Consider the following 12,787-nt stretch of genomic DNA (forward strand, 5'->3'; position numbering starts at 1 on the left):
TAAACTCACGCGGCCCCCCGCCAGGCACGACCTGCCTGGGCCACCTCTCCTCCCCGCTGTAGGTACGGTCCCCGGGACCGGAGAGAGAATGGGGAGACGGATCCCGCCTGGAAAAGAAAGTTACGGGGAGGCTGAAACTTCCCTCGCCGCCATCCCCCCACCCACGAAAGTTCAGCCTGGATCAGCCCGTAAACAACCGTCTTACCCCGAGGTCTCCCGCATCTGAGGCCTTCCTCGCATTTTCTTCTTGGCTCGGCTTTTAAAAGATGAGTATTAGTTTGGAAATCCGAAGCTAGTGCCTTTGAGGCCAGCCATGTAATTTGACTGCGAATGTAGCGCACCCCTCCCTCCGAGAGAGGCTGCCTCTAAGTGCGCTTGGAGCAGATCGGGGATTGCTGGGAAGGGAGCCCCTGCCAGATTTTCTCCTTGTAGACGCCAAGAGGACAGCGAGAGCAGCCTGTCAAGACGCTGGGTAGGAAAAGTTCAAGAGAGGAGCTTCGGGAGATGCTCCCGGGGCAGCCCGGGCTGGAGCGCAGCAGCCCCGGCCGAGGTAGCTCGGGCGCCGGGTCCGCACGGGCCGTGGGCTGCGCAGGAGGCGCTCACAGGAAACGGCCACGGCGACGAGTGGGAGAGTGACACAGAAATTTAGGGGGAAGCAGAAAATCCTGGGAAATCCCATCCCGAGTCCCCCTGTTATTTGTTCTGCCTGTGCCGGGCCTGTTGTCTCCCTGACAAAATCCAGAGAGAGCTGGACCTCCCCAGGCTCTGCTTGCGATTTCTCTGCCTGTATGTACCCACGCACGCACACACATATATCTACATAGATCTGCATGTGTCTGCGTGCAGCACAGGGAGCGAACAGGGCTCGGTGCGGTGCGGGGACCTCCCAGCTGCTGCGGCCGGGGTCACCCGCCTTCCCGGGGACGCGGGACTCGGCAGGGGAGAGCTCCCCGCTGCAGTGCAGCCTCCTCCGCTGAGCTCCGGAGCGACGGGACCCCCGCTTCGGGAAGGGATTTTAGGCTAGGGGATATTTCCCCGGCGATAAAGAGGGTCGAGGGAAATTTATGGAGCGTTTTGGAGGGTTATCTCCGCTCCAAGCGTGTGACGGTTTTTCCACACGGACATAATTCCTCCCTCCTCAACTGCTGAATTACTTGATGCAGTTTTCAAAGGAGCCCTGTGATTATGTCAGGATGTCTGGAGAGGAAAAAAAAAAAAAAAAAAAAAAAAAAAAAAAAGGAGGAAAAAGGAGTTGAATTTTTTTTCCAATTCAGATTCATTCTGCAGTCCCGGAGAAGTGTAAATACGCAGATGCAGAACACGGCTTTTCTTAGGAGAAGTTTCGCTTTTTTTCCTTTTCAGTGCTCAGGAACCAAGACCCCAGTCGAAACCAGCACATCAGACCCCCGTCGTAATTAGGGCACTTTCTCAGCCTCGCTCATGTCAGTAACCCCAGGTCTCTGCGAGAAGAGCGTTACCGCCGGTTGAGGGGAATAAAGTTGCACGGTAAGGGGGCGAGGGGCTTAAGAAGTTGAAATACTAGCGAGTCACGGGGGACACGAGTGGGGCTGGAGGCAAATCCGTCTCTCCCCTCCGCAGCTAGCTCAGCTCAGCGGGGCCGGAGCCCTGCGCCCGTGTCTGCCCGGGTGTCTGCGGGCAGGAGAGCTTTTCCCAAACGTGTGAGACCTGGGAGAACGGCACCTCGCTGCAAAATCTGTCGGAAGACTTGAGTTACGCCGTACAAACATCTCTCTCACTTTGTCTCTGCAATCGTATGCACGTGTGGAGATGGATGTCTATACGTACAGCCGCCCAACGCCTGCAGAACAGATTTACATTTCATACGGAAAGTGAACTTGTCCCTCCACAAAGTACGCGCAGCGCGGGGTGCACAACGGAAAACGCGTCCCCGAACAAAGGCGTGCAAACGCCGGCATCCGTGCGTGCCCTGCACCGGCCTGTCACTTATATTGGGTCCGCTGCTTTGGTGTTGTGTTAAAAATACTGGCTAGCTGCAAACAGGCGCTTTCAGGAGGGAGAGAGGAAGGCGAAGAGAGTTCACCTCGCCCTTTACTGGAAAGAAGCGAGGACCGTTTAGACAGCGATTTTTTTTTTTAGCATATTTTAATGCAGCGGAGTAACGGATTCTTTGTGTATGAAGTGGAAAGAAAACAGAAAACAAAGTCCGGGAACGAAGGAAAGAAACGCTAGACTGGTTTTAAGACACACACACACACTCCCATCCCTTGGTTCAACAGAAACATTCATTTACATTAGCAATTCCGCATCTTCAAGATAAATTACACAGCGGCGTAATAGATTTAAAGTACGCCAGATTTTTTATCATTAATTGTAAATGTGCAAAATACCTGCTGGTACTTCACTTTAGAAGAATGTAATTGGCAAAAATGGGAGGCTGATGAATAGATAATAGATCCTTAACTACCAATAAACAGTAAGCACCAGCCAAGAGTATTAGGATGTGATCATAATTATTCTGCAGCCCCAGCCAATGGGAGGAGGAGAACTCAGCCCTAAAATCATCCCCGGACCCAAAGGTAATCGCGAAAATACGGACAAGCCTGGAACCGGAGACTTGCTCCCCTGTCCCGTCTGCGAGAGCCCGGCGTGCCCCAGCTTTGCATAATGCAACTGCCCTCCGCTTTGTTTTCCGCACCGCGCGGTGCGGGGAGTGCGGAGCAGCGAAGGGGGGAATAAATAAGTTCGGAGGAGGAGGAGGGCGACCCGTTCTCTCACCGGGACGAAACCTTTCCCAAGCGGGGCATCTCTCCCGGACGCCCCGGGGCTGATCAAGGTAACCTCGCCGGGCTGTGAGCACCCGAGAGGTGGCAGGGAGAGGGGTGTCACGCCAGCCGAGCAGCTCTAACTCCCCCTCCACCGACCCCGAGAGGTGATGCGGCGCCCCCCTCCCCGCGCACCCCCCTGAGCTCCCCCCCCCCCCCGCTCTAGCCCCGGTCCCCCTACCTTGGTCGCCGGGCGGCGGCGGCAGGGGAGGGAGGCAGCGCGGCTGCGGAGGGAGCGGAGCGGGGCCGGGCGCGGCGCTGCGCGGGGGCGGCGGCGGCGCGGGCGAGGCTGCGCGGGGCGCCGCGCTCCCCCCCTCTGACGGGCGCGCTCCCGCCGCACTCCGATCCGCGCCGCGCCGCGGCTCCATCCCTCCCGATGGCGCTGCCCGGCGCTCGCCTCCCCTCTGACGCACTTTAAAGAGTCTCCCCCTTCAACCTCAAGGCGAGTAATAGCGACCAATCATCAAGCCATTTACCAGGCTTCAGAGGAAGCTGTTTATGTGATCCCAGCACTAATTAGGCTCATGAACTAACAAATCGTTTGCACAACTTGTGAAGGGGCCGATCACATCCATGGATTGTCTTTGGACTTAGGGGGGGGGGGCGGGGGGGGCGACCGCCTTTTCCTTGCAGGAGGGAAACTTCTCCCAGCAACTTTTTTTTGTGCGTGTGTGTGTGTGTGCGTGCGTGGTGCGTGTGTGTGTCTCCCTTTTGGGTACCGCTGGCTGCCGCTGCCTCCTTTTCCTCCAGCCCCTGTCTATTTATGTGTGTATCTATCCCTCCTCAAGTCACTCCCTGCTGCAAACTTCCCCGGATCGTCTCCCGCGCACCAGAGAGAGCCAGGCAGAGATTTGGTCGGGGACTCTCGCCGCGGCAGCATGTTTCAGCCCACACCCAAGCGGTGTTTCACCATCGAGTCGCTGGTGGCCAAAGACAGCCCCTTGCCCGCGTCTCGCTCCGAGGATCCTATCCGGCCGGCGGCGCTCAGCTATGCCAATTCCAGCCCGATGAACCCTTTTCTCAACGGCTTCCACTCCACTGGCAGGGGGGTCTACTCCAACCCGGACTTGGTCTTTGCAGAGGCCGTCTCCCACCCGCCTAACCCGGCCGTGCCGGTCCATCCCGTGCCCCCTCCCCACGCCCTGGCCGCCCACCCGCTGCCCGCTTCGCACTCCACGCACCCGCTCTTCGCCTCGCAGCAAAGGGACCCCTCCACCTTCTACCCTTGGCTAATACACCGCTACCGGTATCTGGGCCACAGGTTCCAAGGTACGTGCAACTTTTCTTCTCCCTCCGCTCCCCCCCTCCATCCTCCGGCGGGCCCCGGGCCGGTCCCCGCGGCGCGGATGCGGGGGAACCGCGGGCGGCCGCTGCCCGGAGCCGCGGGCTCGGCTAGGCTGGGCCGAGGGTCTTTTGTCCCTGCCCTCCCGCCGCCGAACTTGAGGAGCTGTCAGAGCCGAGGGGCTCGGGCTTGGGTTTGCTTTGCAGCTCTCCCCGGTTTGTTTTGGTTTCCCTAGGCGGAGGGGGGCAGGCGGGAAGGCAAGGCCGGCCGAGACTTCTGCGGCTTCCTCGCCCCCGTTAAAAGCAGGGGGAAAGGTGGATATTTTTTGTGCCGGTGGCTTAAAAGCTACGGAGGAGTCCCCAAAGGAAGCCGCCCCGCAGAGAGGGGAATGGCGGGTCCGGGGTGTAGGTTCCCCCCAGGAAGACGGCGCTGCTCGCCGGGCTGCCGGGGCCGCGGGGAGACGCCGCCGCCGCCCCAAATCCAGCCTCTGCCCTTGTCAGAGGGGACGGGGGAGAAATGAAACGAACCCGAGAAAGGAGAAAGGGGGGGAAATAAAATCCCAGCGCCGGAGCTGCGCGGGGAGCTGGGGTTGCGAAGGAAAGCCAGGACTGGGGGCAGAGGGGGCGATTCCGTCCGTGCGGGCAGGGAAGGGCTCTCAAAGCCAAGCGATTAGTAACCGGCTTGAAGGAAAATAACCAAATCCAATGGCGCACAATCAATAACCCCCCCCTCGATTAACCCTTTGCAACCGGCAGCGTCTTCTCCGAAGGGCGAACCGATTTTTCCCGTAATGGGTCCAGCTCCTGCCTCTTTCCTTATACACACACATTAAAAAAAAAAAAAATCAGCATCCTCTCTGAGGGATCCATCTGCCTTTTTTTTTTTCCTGGTATTTTTATTTATTAATTCCGAACAAAACCAAACCACCTGCAATATCCGTGTCCCCGGCCTTCTGCAGCCGAGCCGTTGCACCCGGGTTGGAAAAGAAGCCGCTCTCTCCGAAGCCAGGCGAACAGAGATACAAAATGGATTATTACCCTCTCAGAATAAAATTACAGGTTTCGCTTACCAGATTATTTGTCGCAGTCATCAGGCGATTGGTAAAGAGCGGTAGATGAAAGGCGGAAATGTCCTGGTGTTGAGCCACAGCCTGATTTCAAACACACCCTCCTCCTGCACCCATTTTTAATGCACTTACGGAGAGACCCTCGGCGGCCTCCCCCCGCGGCAGGACCCACCCGGGGAAGAGGCACAGGGCCAGCCTGGGGGGAGAGACCCACCGACCGCCCCCCCCCCGGCCCCGCTCGGCACCAGGCCGGCTGTCCGGGCGCCCCGTGTCCTCCCCGAAGTTTGTTTCTTTTATTTCCCCGCCGGGGCAGCGGGCAGGGGCACGGCGGCAGCCCCCGCTCCGGGGAGCGCAGCGGCAGAACCGGAGCGGGGGGAGAAGGGCCCCGGCCGGAGCGGGGGGCCGGGGAAGCGGGCTGCCGGCTGCCGGGGCTGGGGGGGCTCGGCCGGGGCCCCGCCGAGCCGCTGCCCCGCCGCCCGCGCCGGGGGATGTGAATAACCAACAAACAAGGGAAGATGTGAGGCTGCCGGTGGGCCAGGGGAAGGGGGGCAGCTGCGGGGTGAAGCCGCAGACACCGCAGCCGGGCTCTGGCTAATTCTGTTGCTTTTATTTTTTCTGCTGTTTTTTCCATATTTTTTTTTCGTCGTGCTCCCCTGGTTATGTTTTAGTATTTGAATTTCTCCCAGTCCTCTCCTTCTGTTGCCTCTACCTCTTTATAAAAGGCAAATTCAATACAACAAATACAACAAAAAGGCGCTGAAAATTAAAAAACAAGCTATAGTCGGATTTCTCCTGCGGGTAATGGTGTGAAACAAAAATTCTTGCGCTAAAAAGTCTTCTCGAGTGCGCTTGGGAAGGTGTTTTACTAATCTCTGTTTTACCCTGTTGCCCAGGGAATGAAACCAGCCCGGAGAGCTTCCTATTGCACAATGCACTGGCCAGGAAACCCAAACGGATCCGTACAGCTTTCTCCCCATCCCAATTACTGAGACTGGAACATGCCTTCGAGAAGAACCATTATGTAGTAGGAGCAGAGAGAAAACAGCTGGCACACAGCCTCAGCCTCACGGAAACTCAGGTAAGGGGGAGGCTGGGAGCGGGCAGTCGGGAAAGCGAAAGTACCGGGATCTCCTTGGGAAAACCCACCCGGCCGGCCCGGAGATGCGGGGAAAAATATGAACAAATTCTGGGAGTGTTTAGGCCTTCAGCCCCGAACTGCTGGAGCGGAGTGAGGGTTCCCCCCTCGCCTGGGCGTAATAAAATCCTCCCCCGTTCGTGAGAGCCAGCGCCAGTGCCGGGGGTCGCGGTGCCTCGGCCGGGCGCGGGCAGCCGCAGCGCCCGGGGCTGGTCGGGTCCCGCCGGAGAGCCCCGGCCCGAGCGGGGCGGCAGCGGCGACATCTGCCATCTGCAGTGGAAAAGGCGGTCCTGGACGTTTTTCTGCGGGCCTGGTGTGACCCTCAAGAAGTAGTCGAATGTTAGGGAAAAAGCTCCCCCCCAAAAAAAGGCGAAGGGGAGAACCCCCCTTTGGACACTACAGCAAAGATAGAATTTCTTGGATGATTTTTCACTCGTTTCCAGCCGCGCGTCCGGCAGCGGGGATATGAGAAGCCGGTTCAGGAGGGCATAAAGATGGAAAATAAAAGCAGAGAAATTATTAACTACAAGGAATCCCTCCCCCCCCCCCGCCCCCCGCCCCCCGCTAGCTGGCTGCGGGCCAGAACCGCACCGGAGACTTATTTCGGTCGTCTATCTGGAGGGACGATTAGCGACGTTTCTGTTCCTGCTGTCCCGGGGCGAGGGTCTCGGCGGGTACCGAGGCCGGGGACCCGTTGGGCGGCGGGGAGCGGCGGCGGCGCGGGGGTGGGCGTGGGGTGCCCCCCGACGGCGGGCACCCACGGGCGGCGGGCCCGCTGCGAGGGCGTTTTCACGCGGTTTTCTCCTCGTCGGAAGAAAGGCTGGGGTTTGGGGGGTTGTTTGTTGTGTCGGGCTTTTGTTTTGTGCCCTTCTAGGAGACTCGTGGAGAGAGGGCCCAGATGGAGATTGTCTCTGCTACAGTATGTGGCACTGTACTTAAAAAAAAAAAAAAAAAAAAAAAAAAAAGCCAAAATACCCAGCCGCAGCCTAGTTCAAAGTTCCCAGTAAACACAGCGTTCTCTGGGCGGATTAAGTTGTAACACTTTTTTTTTTTTTTTTTTTTTAACTCCTTTTCGTGGGGGAAGCAATAAAGAGGTTGGAGCTTTTGTTTTAAAATGTCTCCCTAACAAAACAATAAAAAGGGATCGCCACTTTTATGAGGTTCTCCGAACAAGGGACCGGTCACAGGCTTATTTCCACTGGAAAGCTGTATTTAAGGTGGTCTTTGTGCTGCTTGATTCCGAAGCTGGTTGGGGTCTTTTGTCCGGATGTCAAACCCCCAGTCCCCTACAAATGAGCTCCCTTTTGGGAGATCAGCGTGCAGAAATGAACCGTCCTCCCCTTCAATTAGCAAACTAAAAGCAAATTAAACTCACCCCTTGTTCCCCGCTCAGCTTTTTAATGGGGGACTTTTGGAGAATATGAAAATGCAGCAGAGATGTGTGTCCGGCCAGGCAGGTCTCTGTTCTGAAGAGGCAGCGAAGCGGGTTAAACCAGCTTATTAAAATGCTCCAGTTCCCTTTTCCCCCCTTGCTGGGGCCTTTATCAGGCACTTTCAGACAGAACCAGAGTTTAAACTGCTTCAAAAAAAAAAAAATATGTTTACCTTTGGCCGCTACAAGGAGTGTGGCCAGCCCTGGAGATAGCTCTCAGATCAATACTATCTGTAATTAAAGCACTGAAGTCAGCTGCCGGATGGTTAAGTCAGATTTATTCGGCGCTGAACAAATTCAGAGGCATATTTACGATGGCACTTACAGGTTTCGCCTCACTACGATCGCTCCCGGACGGCGCGTCCCGGCGAGACGCTGCGGGAAAGCGCCGGACGATTTTCTTTTCGGGTCTTTTTCTTTCATCTTATTCGGTTTTCCAAGAGGAAAAGACCTCGTCCCGCCGCCCCTCGCCCCCGTCCCGCCGCCCCGTTCCGAGGGACGAGGCCCCCGCTCTGCTTTGCCCCGCCGGCCGGGCCAGGGGGTGCCGGTCGGGGGGCGCCTCGCCGCCGGCCCTGCTGTCCCCGCCGCAGCCCCGGTTCGCTTTCCCGACGCTGGAGGCCGCGGGACACCTCGCCAGTCACAAGAGCCGCCCCGGCGGCTACCCGGACGGCGAGGCCGGCGTGCTGACAGCCCACCGCCGTGCAGCCACGCTTGCTTTTCCCCGCGTGGGGGGCCTGGCGGGCGCTGCGCGGGGCTACTCGTGCGCGGAGGGTCCCCGCCCCCGCGCCAGGTGCGCGCACGGTGCCTTCCACCTGCGGCGCTGCCCGCTGCGCGCCCGGGGGCCGCGGACGCGCACCGGTGCGGCTGCCCACTCCTACACTCGTGGATCCTCTGGAGGCAGCTGGTGGGTGTGGGTCAGCGTGCCTGTGCCTTTGCCGGGGGGGTTTAGGTGGCACAGGGGTCCCGGCTCCTCTTGCACCCCTCCAGGCTGGGTAGCGGCGCGGGCAGGGCACGGAGCAGGCAGGACACGGCATTGGCAGGGCATGGGGCAGGCAAGACATGGAGAGAGCAGGGCATGGAGCGAGCAGAACCCAGAGCCCGGGCAGGCGTCGAACTAACGCCCGGTGCCTTTCCTCCCGCAGGTAAAAGTGTGGTTTCAGAACAGACGGACAAAGTTCAAGCGGCAAAAGTTGGAAGAGGAAGGTTCAGACTCACAACAGAAGAAAAAAGGGACTCATCACATTAACCGGTGGAGAATCGCCACCAAACAAGCCAGTCCAGAGGAAATCGACGTCACGTCGGACGATTAAAAACTGGCACCTTTGGATTTTTCAAAGCCAGGCACCTCACCAACAGAAAGTGTTAAAGGCTCACACCCCCCCGGGGTGGCGGTGCAGGGAAGGGACACGAAGATCTTTCATCAAAACGGCGAATCCCGCCTGGAAGGGCAGCTGGGAGCGAGCGAGGGCGAGACCGCGAGAGGTCCGAACTGTGGCACTGCCGGCACCGCTCTGGCAAGGGGGGATCTGTCAATCAAAGCCAAAACACCGGGACGAGGTGATTGACAGGTATTCCGTTTCTCGCAGTCCACTTTTAAAAGCATAACGTCAAAAAATAATAAAAAAAAATATTGAAAAAATCTTAAAAAGAAAGGAAAAAAAAGAAACAAAAAACCCCCAACCAAACCAGAAAAATTACCACCCTACAGGACATTTTGCACTTCACAGTTTTTTCCGTCTTTGAAAGAAAAATTTCCATAAGCAGCCAAAACCCACACCTGTTTCAGAAACTTGAATTGCATGTGTAAAGCCGTCTGGGCAAAAAAAGAAAAAAAAAAAAGGAAAAAAAAAAGAAAAAAATGGAAAAAAATTACCCCGGTTCCTAAAGACAGAAATGAATTGTAATTTTTTTCCCTTTAAGACAGGTTCTGTGTGCTTTTTAATTTTATTTTACGAGAAATGTGCAGTCTGTAAACATTTTATGATAACTTCTGGCGTCAAAGTGTTTGTGAAAGCTAAATGAAGTAGCAGTAACAAAGCATAGTGTTCCTTCCGGATGGACAAACACGGTGGGGCAGGGGAGGGATGGGAGGGAAAGCGGAGGGGCGGGAGGGGGGAAGGTTGGGGCCGGTCATAACTTTTGCTGCCAAAAAAAAAATTCTAATGAAATTAATCCCCCCCCCCCCCCAGTTGCATCCCCATTGCAAAACCGGATGACGATTATTTTTTAAGATAAATAAACCGCAAACCCAGCGACCAGGTTTGGCGGTGGGGACACCTCCCAGCCTGGGAGGATCCAGAGAAAAGGGACTTAAAATCGCAGATTGATTTTTTTTCATTTTTTTTTTTAATGGCCATTTTCATTGGGGCAATTTTCAAGCACTGACCTTATAATATTCCGAGATCATAGAGCTACTAAAAAAAGTGACAAATGTTTCCTTCATGTGTCCTATACCAGAATGTAAATATTTTTGTGTTTTGTGTTTAATTTGTTAGAATTCTAACACACTATATACTTCCAAGAAGTATGTCATTGTCAATATTTTGTCAATAAAGATTTATCAATATGCCCTAAATTTTTAAGCAATATATATTCCTCTTCCCCCCAAATTTCCGGGAAACCGGTGGTGGTTTCCCCCACCCCCCCACCCCCTTGTTTTTAGCTGCCGAACCCCCGCGGTCGGAACCTGCGCTCCTGCGGCCGCGCCGCGCATTCCTGCTGCCATAGGCGCGTTTTCTTAATGAATCCACCGGCTGATAAACAGACCTCTAAAAATAAGCCGCAGAGACCCACTTGCTGTAAATAAATACCTTTAAAACAACAACAACAACAACAAAGCCAACCCCTTCCCTGGTTAGAAACTGAAGTGCGAACCGGCGCGTAAATGGGAGGTGAAACTGATCCGCAGCAGCGGCGCTCCGCAGAGGGGGATTGTCCTTGGCAAAAATATGTATTTTATTTAGCGGGAGAGGATTTTTTTCTTTTTTTTCTTTTTTTTTTCTTTTTTTTTTTCTTTTTTTTTTTTTTTTCTTCTTATTCCCCGTCTTTTAAATTCCCTCGCCAGGTCGCGGCGGTGAGGAGCAGGTCCGGGTGGGCAGAGGCTGCGCCCCAGCTGCTGCTGTCCCCGCTGCTCTAAGGGAGCGATCCTGGGCACAGAGTAAAACTCTGACATTAAAGACGTGGAGAAGGAAAAAAAAAAAAAAGTTGCTCTGGGTCCTTGAGGAAACTAGCTGGTTTTCTGGGGGTACACAGTTGTTTTTTCATGCTTCATTTGCTCCTTAGCCTGATAGACTGCATTAATCAGTTTTATTTCCATTGATAGAGAAACCTCGTCTGCTCTGTTCGAGCTACAAAGAATCCTGCGAGCTTTTGTGAAAGTGCAAATCAGTTTAGGCAATTATCATACCAGGAATATGAAGGGGAAAGAGGAGGCATTGCCCAGTGGTCTCCTTTAATCTCTTAATCCGTGGATCCAGGGGGGCTAGTTGGACATAATTTAGGACAATCTGACTACCCTTTACACTGTGATAAGGCGAAGTTACAATGCATCGCGAAAATACGAGCTTTGTTAAACATCCTGCCTTGAAAAGTTAAGATTAGACATTCTGTGCTCATGTTGGCTCTATCGGGTACTATGTAAATTTAAAAAAAAAAAAATATCCTATCTTCTTGGGGTTTTTAACATTGCTTCTTATACAATCCCGGTGACTTTCCATTCACCAGTGCTACAAATATGAGAGAGGCCCAGGCAGGGTTAGGACGCATGTCGCAATGCAGTCCTTTCCATTTAAACCTAGGCTAATTATTTAGTAGAGCTATTCCCAAGGTAAACTTCTCGTTGCCTTTCGCCCCTCCTCGAACAGCTGATGGTGCAGATCTTGAAACCAAGCAGGGAGCGCATTTCACCTTAACTCGCCCAAGTTGGCTTGCGCTCTGCTTCAAACCCATGCAAATGGGCAAACATTAAACGCATCGCGGCTGAACAGCAGACTTGGGCCTTTCGAGAAATTGTTTCCTATCTTGATAAAAGGCTTATTTCTGCAGGAACCATATACTTTTTCCCCCTTCCTCTTTTTTTTTTTTTTTTTTTTCCTTCACCGTGAGGGAAGAGAGGGAGAGAGGGGAAAAAATTAAGCGTCCTATGTAGCGTAACAGCAATAAAATCTTCAGAGAATGCCATTAGCTTTGAAAAAAAAACCCTAAAAGCTTTATTACAAACCAAGCTTTGAAAATAGGGGGGATTAGGAGTCTGAAAGGGTCCCACAATGGTTAGAAGAAAAGGTTTCATGCTAATGAGGTTAATGCCCTTTGTATCTCAGGACTCCACAACTTCATTACTCCCTATCTCCGGCTGCACCAAGCGGCTCAGAACACTGCAATCCACTCCAGCTCTCCCCTGCCTTGCCTAGAGAAGGATTTGATAGCAGCTCTGTTCAAACTAGATAATTATATCTTTTCAAGTCGGAATTAAGATAAAGAAAGTGAAGCAAAGGCGGCTAGCCTTGATCCACTGCAAACAAATTTGGCGCACTTTCTAGTCTCTCTCCCCCTGCCTCAATAGGCAGGACAGTCAGCTTATTAGACCCTCATTTGCTTTATTAATTCATCTATTTAAAGTGGCAGGATTAGAGAGAGGGAGAGAGAGGCAGAGTCTAATGTGGGACAGTGGATGCCAGGCAACGTGGAAATATAAATATTGGCGAGATGCTATCGGAGCGGGTGTTTAAAAATATATTTTATATTAAATAACTGAGGGGGGTGGGGGAGGGAGGGTGTATTTCGGGTGGCGAATTGCAGTCTCGGGCGGATTTTTACTGCTCTTTCGAAGGAAATCTGGGGGCCGGCGGCCTGCTGCCCTCCCGGGGGGCGGCCGGCCCCGCGCAATCTCCGCGCCTCGCCGGGGATTTGGCCAGGTGGGCCCACGGGCTGGGCAGGGGGCTGCAGGGCAAGGCGAGACACCCCCCCTACGCCCCCACCCGCCCGGGGCCGCCCCCCGGTCCTGCCCGCCGGCGGCGCTGCACAGGGGCGGCCCAGGGGCGCGGAGCGGTGCGCGCTTCCCCGCATACGG

The 12,787-nt window shown here is 54.7% G+C and overlaps 1 protein-coding gene across 2 annotated transcripts; it reads left to right on the top strand.

The window, feature by feature from the left end:
• Positions 1-1,579: 1,579 nt before the first annotated feature.
• On the top strand, positions 1,580-9,537 carry EMX2 (empty spiracles homeobox 2). 2 transcript variants are annotated; one of them, XM_037401462.1, is made up of 4 exons: positions 1,580-2,815; positions 3,593-4,073; positions 6,046-6,230; positions 8,862-9,537. In XM_037401462.1, the coding sequence occupies exons 2-4, from the start codon at positions 3,683-3,685 to the stop codon at positions 9,027-9,029; spliced, it is 744 nt and encodes a 247-aa protein (XP_037257359.1). In that variant the 5' UTR covers positions 1,580-2,815; positions 3,593-3,682; the 3' UTR covers positions 9,030-9,537. The 2 variants fall into 2 exon arrangements, with proteins under 2 accessions (XP_037257359.1, XP_037257360.1); XM_037401463.1 differs by lacking the exons at positions 1,580-2,815; positions 6,046-6,230 and having other exon boundaries at positions 3,043-4,073.
• The last annotated feature ends 3,250 nt before the right edge of the window (positions 9,538-12,787 follow it).

The sequence above is a fragment of the Falco rusticolus genome, chromosome 9 (assembly GCF_015220075.1).
Source record: "Falco rusticolus isolate bFalRus1 chromosome 9, bFalRus1.pri, whole genome shotgun sequence".
NCBI lineage: Eukaryota > Metazoa > Chordata > Aves > Falconiformes > Falconidae > Falco > Falco rusticolus.